The 10,884-nt window shown below is 33.1% G+C and overlaps 2 protein-coding genes and 1 pseudogene across 4 annotated transcripts; all 3 read left to right on the forward strand.

The window, feature by feature from the left end:
- Window positions 1–2: 2 nt before the first annotated feature.
- LOC111038229 lies at window positions 3–2,662 on the forward strand. 2 transcript variants are annotated; one of them, XM_022321250.1, is made up of 3 exons: window positions 3–931; window positions 998–1,070; window positions 1,335–2,662. In XM_022321250.1, the coding sequence occupies exons 1-3, from the start codon at window positions 589–591 to the stop codon at window positions 2,086–2,088; spliced, it is 1,170 nt and encodes a 389-aa protein (XP_022176942.1). In that variant the 5' UTR covers window positions 3–588; the 3' UTR covers window positions 2,089–2,662. The 2 variants fall into 2 exon arrangements, with proteins under 2 accessions (XP_022176942.1, XP_022176941.1); XM_022321249.1 differs by having other exon boundaries at window positions 3–1,070.
- Window positions 2,663–4,067: 1,405 nt separating this feature from the next.
- Window positions 4,068–7,890, forward strand: LOC111038230. 2 transcript variants are annotated; one of them, XM_022321252.1, is made up of 3 exons: window positions 4,068–4,927; window positions 5,003–6,304; window positions 6,699–7,890. In XM_022321252.1, the coding sequence occupies exons 2-3, from the start codon at window positions 5,823–5,825 to the stop codon at window positions 7,447–7,449; spliced, it is 1,233 nt and encodes a 410-aa protein (XP_022176944.1). In that variant the 5' UTR covers window positions 4,068–4,927; window positions 5,003–5,822; the 3' UTR covers window positions 7,450–7,890. The 2 variants fall into 2 exon arrangements, with proteins under 2 accessions (XP_022176944.1, XP_022176943.1); XM_022321251.1 differs by having other exon boundaries at window positions 4,068–6,304.
- Window positions 7,891–8,590: 700 nt separating this feature from the next.
- On the forward strand, window positions 8,591–9,835 carry LOC111038233 (annotated as a pseudogene).
- Window positions 9,836–10,884: the final 1,049 nt, after the last annotated feature.

Raw genomic sequence — 10,884 nt, forward strand, 5'->3', positions numbered from 1 at the left:
CAAAACTATTAACAAAAATCTTTATTTTTTCTTTGTATAATAATAATAATAATAATTCTTTATTTAAAAAAAATAAATTTAACAATACAAATTAAAAATTAATTAATTCGTAGGTCGTAGGAAGGTACTAGGTAGATATCTTCGAAACAATAATCAACACACTTCAATAAAGAATAAAAAAAAAAATTAATTTTATAATTTCAAATATAATAATAAACAATTATAATTAATTAATTAAATGTAATTAAAAATATTATTATAAATTGAACGGAATACAATTTCCTTACTCCCGTATCTATGTGGTCTGATACCACTCGCATCACAATAAGGATATTATAAAGAGTCGTTGAACACAAACAATTTGCAAAGCCGACGCCAGGGTATTATTTTTGTTGACTTATATTATTATACTGATAACCATGCTAATACAAATAGAAGTCGATAAGTGGTTTTCAAGCTTGAGTTTCAAGGTACTTGTGCTGAATTTTTAAGTTGTAAATTGAATTCAAACTATACCAAGTAGTATTCAAATGCATAACATATGAATAAGACGTATTATATTGCAACAGACCATTATATTAGGTAGTTATGGATTTTATGATTGAAAAAGAATTAAAAGAAATTGTTGGTAAAGGTGCGTTCGGGAAAGATTGTAACTTAGTGTCGTTCAAATTACATGATTATATGATTGGAGAGGAAGAATGGAGCTACCGACGAATATTTTGTGATGTTACAACATCGGATGGATCACATCATAATATAATGATCAAATTGAAACTTAAAGAATATGAGTTGCGTAAATGTTTTGAATCTGACTTAATTTTCCACAATGAATTAATTTTGTATGAAAAGATCATACCGTTCCTATTTGAATGCCGCGGACCAACAGTTAATGATGACAATGTCTTTTTTGTACCACGTTATTTTTATGGTCGCAATAATTGTAGTGAACTTATGCCAAATGATTTGATTGTTATCGAAAATGTTTGTATTTTAGGATATTATTTGAGTAATGAGATAGTGTTCTTGGACAACGATCATGTAACAGTCGCACTTCGGACAATAGCAAAGTGAGTTTACTTGAAACATTTTTAATGTCTTATTATTTAGTTCACTTTAGCACAGTTTTCTAGATTGAACTTTTGAAAAATATTGTCACATATAAAATATTACTATTATTGACATTATTACTGCAATAATATTAGTAGAAAATACAGGTATAAATATTTTGGTATCTGTAATATTTTTTATCGACAACTATAATATATTTGTAACTTATATTAATAAATCCTTTGAAAATGTAGTCGGAAAATTTGATTTAATTTCACTTTCAGGTCACATGGACTGTCGTATACTGCCAAACACAAAGAGCCCGGAAAATTCCATGATATCATGGCCGGTATAAAAAACACATTGTTCGCCGGCAACGGGCATTGGATGGCGCAGAACGGTTTGTTGAAGAAGTGCGGTCGACGAGGGGTGGAACGGCTGTTGGAACGGAACGGGAACCGGTACCGGGACCACCCGCACTTACGCCTCCTGAACGAGCTGTTCGACGACGCAGAGAACACGCTAATACAGACGATGGCAGCTCGGGAACCGCTGTCCGTCATATGCCACTGCGACTACCACCGCGACACTTTGATGTTCCAGTACGACGAGTGCGGACGTCCGTTTGATGCGCTGACCATAGACTTTTTTATGCTGCATTACGGGTCACCTGCGTTGGACCTGTCGTCGTTTTTGTACATGTCCACCACGCAGCGGATGCGGGAGACGCACTGGCACGATTTCATGGACACCTACTGCGCCACACTGGCCGCGTCCGTCCCGCCCGGCGTCCACGTCCCCGGTCGCGCCGAAATCGACGCCGAGATGGCCGCGACCGCCATCTACGGGTTGGCCAGAGCGTCGTTTTGCCTGCCATTCATGTTGCGCGTCAGGAGTGATGAACTGGATTCGTTGGCGATGAGCGATGATCCGGTGGACTACTTTCTGGCGTTGGGCGGCGACCTGGCAACCGAATGCTTAGCCGACATTGTGCAGCACTTAGTCGACATGGGTTACACCAATGTCCAATCGAATTAACCCGATAAAACTGATAATATAGCTTGTCTACTTAGGTAGTTGAGTATGTTTGTGAGTCTTGTTCCTTGTGTTTTAAAATTGTATTTTTCGTTGGTCCATGTTGATATTGGATCAAACGTAGGTGATGTATTTATTTGCGTTGTTATTTGACGGTTCATGAACTCAATTTATCAGGTAACCGAGAAGATTTACTATTTCCCTAATCGATATTAGTAATGTAAAAAACCTTTCATTTGTCGTCTCGATAAGAAAAAATGCTTTTAAATTTATTTATCAAAAACATTTTGGCTTATAAATTATCACACACTACCTATATTATACAATGACACCCATAATAGCAATGAACTACCTATCCAATGTAACACATGAATTACTATCTTCCTATTAAAAACCTACCTATTTTATCGGTTTTAATATTCATAATATTATTATCACCACTCACCTGGATCAACAAGTATCCAAGATTGTATTAAATTTAGATATTGTGATATAGTCAGCAACATAAATAAACCTGGCGTTTATTTGATGGTTCTCAGTATTCAACATTTAAATATACATAATTATATGGGCCGAATCCAGTTTTACTTATTATAACATTAAACTCTTTGAAATACAAGGTCACAGATGCACTTTAATCACCAGATGTATTTTAGAATTTGGCATGAGCCAATTAAAGCCTTATTAAAAAAAAAAATCAAACTCTATCATTTTGAATCATTTTTTTAGATAACTACACATCGTTGGCCACAATCACATTTCCAAACGCAATACCATCTGCAATGTGAAAAGTATCCGTAGTCTAGATAGGGATATTATAATGTAAAATAATAAAATAATGTTTCATGTATAGCGATACTACATATATTCTAAAAATGTGTCTCAAAAATCTTTTTTCTCACCATTATACAATACACTTTACTTAATTCTCCAGTCCTTCTATTTATACCAAAACGTGTTAAAAAAGAAACAGTAAACAATTGTATAGTCTTATAATTATAATAACTTTTTACAAACCCTATGAGGTACATTTCAAAACCAACCAGAATATAATTATAAACACAAATAAGCCGGATTGATGTACAATTACGTAATACGATATTAGTTAAGAATAATAATTATCATATTTTATTAGAATTTGGTTTTGGTACCAGGTATAAAAATATAATTGGTTTCTAATACTTGCATATGCATTGTTTGTTCTTCGTTTTGTCGATGTATTTGTAAGTAACAATCAAAATAATGTGTTAAAATGTATGATATCAGTCCATCAGAACAAAAATAACAAAGCTACAACTTTTTGTAGACGTCATAGTTAAATAATAATAAAACCTAGTCATTTTTAAAAAATTAAATTTTTTAAGTTTTATATACAGCGTGATCACGATTTAAGATAACACTAAGTGTTTCGGTCGGATGAGCTTGTATTGAAGTTAATTTTGGGGAGGACCTCGGAGGTACTCAAATAAATATTTTGTGAAATTTTCAAATTTTTAACGCTAACGTTGCGTGCATGCGCAGTACACAATTTTTATTTTTGAATGGTAATACTTATTTTGAGCACATGATTTGGATTGGCTGAATTTGTTCAAATCAATTTGACTCATAACAGTATAATACTTAGATCTAAGTTAAAAATTGAATGAGTGACAGCCATTAATCAATTTTGAAAGAAAAATGTTTAATTTACCTGTATAATTTATTAATTCTAGGTTAGTGTATGTAATTTTATTTTTTTTCATTAAATGTTATTTCTATGCAAAAACCTTCACTCCCTATAAGACAAATATTATGTTTTAAAATGTGTATAGTTAATTTCCCGACCACAAATCAAATAATAAATAAAAATGTTAAATATTTAAATACTAGGTATGTTTGTGTTAATTGCACTGCGTTAATAGAAATAATAGCAATATTTAGTACTACTACTTCTACTGTTAATAATAATAATAATAATAATCATATAAAATATAATAATTCTAAAATGCAATGAAAAAAAATAAAATTACATACATGAATCTAAAATTAAAAAATTAAACTTTTTTTTTCAAGATTGAATAATGGCTGTCATTATCATTCAATTTTGAACTTAGAGCCAAGTATTATGAGTGAAATCGACTTGAATAAATTTGGTCAATCCAAATCATGTGCTAAAATAGGTGTTATCATTAAAAAAAATACATTTTGTACCTGAGCCATAAGTTTTAATAATTTGAAAATTTCACAAAATATTTATTTCAGTACCTCCTAGGTTATCCCTAACATTAACTTCAATACAGGTTCATCTGACCAAAATATTTAGCGTTACATTAAATAGTGATCATACTGTATATATATGGTGAAAACCTACGCTACTAAATGTAACTTCCAATTCTCAAATTAATAACCAGCAATTTTGTATTAATTGATTTTATACAAATATTATGTACTGTATAATGATAAGTTAGGCCCTAAGGATTTCCTGTCATTCTTCGTGTACCTGTTGTACCTTCGAAGATGACTGTGATGAGTTGCTGGAACTGAACTGGTCGTAGAGTCCGGTGACTCCAAGGTGTCAGGCTGCGGTCAGCTGGACGTCGTCGTAATTAGCAAAACATAAAGACCCCAACCACTTACAAAGAATTGTCATTTACGTATAAGACTGTGTTCGATACGAATGAATAGTGGAATATTCAAGAAAAGAGGTGATCAGGAAATCTGGTAAACTAGGAGCTCATCCTCGATCGGCTGCATGTTCACTTCGGTGATCTTTGTCGGGACAATGAGCTCTTGCAACGGTTTAACGTACTCATCTGTGACGGACACAATTCTTTGACACTCGCGGATCCCCACGAATCACTAGGTATCGTATGCCAATCGTGTGCCACGGTGTACCTGTTGATCTGATTCTGTTTGATTTCGAGACCCTTCATTGCAGGTGCCCAGCGTCAGACCAGTCGATTTTCGTGGATGTAATAACAAGTGTACCACAAACGAAAGTTCAAATCAACGTATACGATTTAACACTGAATTGGTCGATTACATATTTATGATCGATACCGACATCTTATTAACAATCTGTTTGCGTTAAACTGTCAAAAGTTTCTGATATGACTTTGGTCATGGTAGAATGGATTCTCAAGTTAACATTATCAATTCGTTACTGCAATGTACGTATTGCAGGTACTGTCATTCCAATGGCGAAGCTCCTAACCTTGTACTTAATAATAGTGTAATATAATGTAACGATATGGGCGGGCGATAATGACTTATAAGATAATTATATTTTAAGAGCCAATTGAATCACATTTATTAATGTATGGTAAACAATGAGATATAATCTATAGAGGTTTTTTTTAAAAATTATGCTATGTAAACCTACTGAGTAAGTATTATTTACATTGTAACGTAATAGTGTACGAATAGATTTTATATTTTATTAATCACAATTGATCATACATTCATGCAGAATGAAATAATACATTAATTTAGTATTGATGAATATCGGTTGAATCAGGTTAAATTAAAAACGTTATAATTATCACACTTAGAAACTAATAGAACTAATCGCTATTTAGATAATAACATCTGGAGTTTTAAGTCATATCAATCTCCGTGTGTAGACAAATTGGAAGTGGAAAGATAATAGTATAGGAAGTATATTATATTGTGTGCTTTACTAAATCGAATTAGTAAAGACTATACGGTACAAGAACAAGACAATTTAAGGTATTGTGATAAAATCAATAATTTCAACAATGGACTCCTTATTGCGAGAAGAACTGCCAGAAATTGTGAGTAATGGTGCGTTCGGAAAAAATCTCAAATATGTCTCATTTGATTTGGACAAGGATAGCGTCGCACAGGATCAGTACATGTCCACAGTAATATTTGGTACAGTCACAACATCTGACGAATCACGACATCGTGTTGTAATAAAGTTAAAACTTCGAGATGAGACCGTAAGAGCTAAGTTTAAAATCGACTTTCAATTTCACAACGAAATTACTATGTATGAAAGAGTTATACCATTCATATTTGAATGCCATCGCTCTTTGTCAGGTGTCGAAGATTGGCCTACATTGGCTCGATTTTTTTACGGTCGTAATAAATGTGGAGAATTTGCTGAAAAAGATTTAATAGTATTGGAGAACGTTGCTCCTTTGGGATTCAAATTGAGCGAAGCACGTCCGTTCCTTGACTATAATCACCTTGCAGCCGCGTTCCGAGCAATAGCCAAGTGAGTAAACATATTAATAATTAAAAAAAAAACAAATTCAATTGTATGAAAAAATACTGAAGTCTGAAATAATCACTATATTCACGAAATATGTGACAGTTTGTTTATTTTTTGATTATGCTTAAATGCTCAATATACAAAATAACTCAGTAGTAAAAATACAATAGTTTATACATTTTTCAAAGTTTTTTCTTTGATTAAGCAACTTTATTATGAAGATTTGTGAATTTTTAGTTACACTCAAATATTTAATACCAATACAAATTAACTTTTTATTTATTATTTTAGTTTATTTTTAAGTCTGAGTACAAATAACATTTTGAAACAGTATTCTTAAAATAATTTGATCCAACGCCACGTCAAATAAAATATGACCAATTTGTTTTACTTTTAGGTTTCATGGGTTGTCATACACAGCAAAACACAAAAACCCCGAACGTTTTCAAAAAATCGTCAAGGATTTCCGAGATACACAGTTTGACGCCAACGGGCAGTGGACATTTAAGGACAACGCGGTGAGTCGATTTGGTAAACGAGGACTCGACCGACTGATTGAACGTAGCGGTGACCTTTACCGGGACAACGAGCACGTGCGACGATTTGATTTGCTTATCAACGACGGAGCGAACTCATTAAAACGTGTGCGTACTCCCCGAGAACCGTTTTCCGTCGTGTGCCACGGGGACTTCAACCGGAACAATGTGCTGTTCCGGTACGACGAGGCGGGACTTCCGGTCGACGTGTTGCTGTTTGATTTCGGGACGCCTCGTTACGGGTCGCCGGTGTTCGATTTATCGTTTTTCTTGTACATGAACTCGACGCAAAGTTTGCGTGAAAGTCGGTTGGACGATTTACTAAACGTGTACTGCTCGACGTTAGCCGAAACTGTACCGTCCGGCGTCCGGGTGCCAAACAGGGCCGAACTGGATTCCGAAATGGCCAAGTGTGCTTATTATGGCTTTCTACATGCGTCATATTTCTTACCCCATGAGGTGGCAACTAAAGTCGTTCATAAAGAGAATATGGACGATGAAGAAATTATACAGTGGTTATTAGAGGTGGGTGGGGAAAATGGAACGGATAAAGTAGCTGACTTAGTCCAACACATCGTTGATATGGGATACACGAACGTGTTACCTAATTAACTGTTTTTGACAATTGTTTGTTACTAATCACAATAATGTAATTTTATGTTGGTTCGGTGTTCATTCAAAGATTTTTTTTTTTATAACTAATAATGTATTTCTATTCTTAATGTTTGTGTTAACGTAGGTGTTTGTATCAATATCATTGTATTTTACTTTTACATACATCCTTGTTTAAACTACTGCCGTTAATATTTAATTCTTCAATTTATGTTATTTTTTTGATAAATGATTATTACTAATGGTCATTATTGTTACACTACACCGAACAAACAATTTTGAGAGCAGCATTATATTTTATCATAATTGTTCACATTATATTTGTTTATTGAGGAATTACATCTTTTATTATTGCTTTTATTACTTTATAATTGTAACTAATTGTTATGTTGCCTTGATGCTCAGTTAATGCTAATTATAAGTACCTATTTTGATTATTTACATTGTCCTTATTCATACTATTAATCGTTATGTTAACGAAAGTATAGGTAGGTACAAAGTATAAATATCTATACCATTGAGTTATTAATGTAGTCAATGCCAATGAAATTATAATGTGCTGCAAATACAGAGCTGAGTCTAAAATATCATTAGGGCTACATGGTCATATTGTTTAAATGTAAAAATGAAATCGCACCTCATTTTATTGTTGAGTACCGATGAGTTGTGAGATCATCATTAAATGTAGTGGAAAAAAAATGACTTAAAACAATAAAAGCATGGAAAAAAAGTCAATGCAGTTGGCTCTATTTAATTCTACTATGAGAATATTTATAAATATCTTTTATTTACACTATATGATGTATTAAAACATGAAGAGACACTGTATACAAATCATTATTGATATTATACAGAGAAATGGTGTCCCACTAGTTTTGTGATATTATCCTCATGAACTTAAAAATTATAAAATTCAATGTTTCCCCGGCAATTCGACAATTTTTTTTTATCCTTAACAGATATAATTTAATATTGAAAAATACAGCCTAAAATTGATTAAAACAATAGCAATTAATATCACACTTAGTAAATATTAAATCGCTATTTCAAATTGAAATTTGGTGATTACGATAACATTAATCACGGCTTTACTTGAATTACAAATGAAGTGTTAGATAATAATATAGTTAACAGCGTGATATCATAACGAAAATTAATTAGTACTCAACTGGATGAGAACTAAGAAAGTTGGGCACACGTGAAAAAATCAATCATTATAATAATGGAGTCTTTATTGCAAGAAGAACTGCCGGAAATTGTAAGCAATGGTGCGTTCGGTAAAAATATCAAATATGTTTCATTCGAATTAAACAAAAATCAAGTTGGGCAGGATCAATACATGTCCACAGTATTATTTGGTTCAGTCACCACTTCTGACGGATCACAGTATAGTGTTGTGATCAAGTTAAAACTTCGTGATGAGATAATGCGAGTAACTCGTAAAATCGACCTTCAATTCCACAACGAAATTACTATGTATGAAACAATTATACCATTTCTATTTGACTGCCATCGTTCTATAGCAGCAGGTGTCGGGGACTGTCCTACATTAGCTCGATTTTTCTACGGACGTAATGAATGTGGTGAGTTTGTTGAAAAAGATTTAATAATATTGGAGAACGTTGCTCCTTTGGGATTCAAATTGAGCGAAGAGCGTCTGTTTATCGACTACGATCACTTCGTAATTGCGTTACAAGCATTGGCCAGGTGAGTTGACATAAAAATACTTTAAAACAAATGGATATTCAATTAGAGTACTTAAAAATTACCCTAAATTTACCTTTACGTTTTTATTATTTGACGTGAATGACGTCTGACTATTTTCAAACGTAAGAACTTCAATAAAGATTTAAGAATATAATTTTGAAATAGTTTAAAAAATAATACCATTTAATGTCTATTCATTAGAATATAATCATTTAATTTATTTTCAGGTTCCATGGGTTGTCATATATAGCTAAAACCAAAGACTCCGATCACTTACGAACAATTGTCAAGGACATTCACGACACTCAGTTTGACGTAGACGGACAGTGGAAATTTAAAAACAATGCATTATGTAGATTCGGCAAGCGAGGAGTCGATCAACTGCTTGAACGTAGTGGTGATATTTATCGAGACAACGAGCACTTGCGACGATTTAACGAGCTCATCGGCGATGGAGACAACTCACTGCGACGTGCACTCGTTCCCCGAGAACCATTTTCCGTCGTGTGCCATGGATTCGCACATGCATCATTTTTCTTACCTCATCAGTTAGAATCTGATGACATTCTTAATAATGGAAGGAACGACGAAGAAATAATGGAGTGGATTTTACAGATGGGTGGCAATATTGGGTCGGATCTCGTGGCTGACCTAGTCCAACACATCGTCGACATGAAATTCACGAATTTGTAACGTGGATTTTAGTTTGTTCATTATTGTTTGGTGCTGATCGCTATAACTTAATTTCATGTTTTCTTCATGTTTAGTTAAAGCTGTTAATAAGTACCTACTATGACAATTTACGTAGTGGTTATTATTTTAATTAATAGATAACGTAAGTATATAGCTCTGAAATATAAATACATCACATACGACCTCAAGATATGAATATAGTCTAGACTCTAGGATTATGAAATTATCTCGCAGAAGGTCGTTACCACAGAGCATAATATTTTGCCATTGTAATAAAACGTCTACGAGTATGGTGATGTATCTACCTCTTACGCCAAGTGTCAGTAAGAGTGTGTGTGAGACCATATCCGTTGGTTAGCGACGATTGGTATATAGACAAACAGTGTATTTTTGATTTTGCGTCATTTGGTTTATTTTAATAAAAGGTTTCCACTTATATTTACTGTATCTTGCCATTTGTTCTCATATGATCTGCAGTAAACAATTAACTATTGGTCGCGTTGAGGATCAAAGGCATGTTTATAGATAGAATATTGTGTACTCTTAGGAATCTTACTTAAACCAGTTACTTTTGATTTTTTTGCGAGAGCTGTAAAAATTGTTGTGTAAGCATACTTTAGTCTTTAAAATTATAATGCAAACGTTTTAATGGACTCTTAAATTATTCAATTTCAGATTTATAAACGATATTGACATACTTGAGATATTCTATTCTAATCTGGCATCGGAAGTGGTAGAACGGAGTTTATTTTTCGCAATTATATATACGTCATAACTAACTATTACTGCCTTTGTGACTGGAGTACCTCCTTGTTCTGTTATTTCAAAGTCAGTTTTATGGTAGAGTACCGAATAGTTATGAGATTATAATTTAATATAGTGGATTAATCACATGTAATTATAAATCTATGATAGATAATGACATTCAGTTGGTTTTCCTTAAATTCTAATATTCTTGAATAAGTATTATTTATAGTCTTGTGTACTAAAACATGAATAGACACAGGGAGTTGTTGATGAACATACTACACATAA

The sequence above is a fragment of the Myzus persicae genome, unplaced genomic scaffold (assembly GCF_001856785.1).
Source record: "Myzus persicae strain clone G006 unplaced genomic scaffold, MPER_G0061.0, whole genome shotgun sequence".
Lineage (NCBI taxonomy): Eukaryota > Metazoa > Arthropoda > Insecta > Hemiptera > Aphididae > Myzus > Myzus persicae.

What these genes read in the sequence shown, in the direction of transcription:
- LOC111038229 (XM_022321249.1), top strand. Translation starts at nt 589, where the DNA reads ATGGATTTTATGATTGAAAAAGAATTAAAAGAAATTGTTGGTAAAGGT. An exon ending in GCACTTCGGACAATAGCAAA is followed by an intron (nt 1,071 to 1,334) that starts GTGAGTTTACTT and finishes TTTCACTTTCAG; the next exon opens with GTCACATGGACTGTCGTATA.
- LOC111038230 (XM_022321251.1), top strand. Translation starts at nt 5,823, where the DNA reads ATGGACTCCTTATTGCGAGAAGAACTGCCAGAAATTGTGAGTAATGGT. An exon ending in GCGTTCCGAGCAATAGCCAA is followed by an intron (nt 6,305 to 6,698) that starts GTGAGTAAACAT and finishes TTTTACTTTTAG; the next exon opens with GTTTCATGGGTTGTCATACA.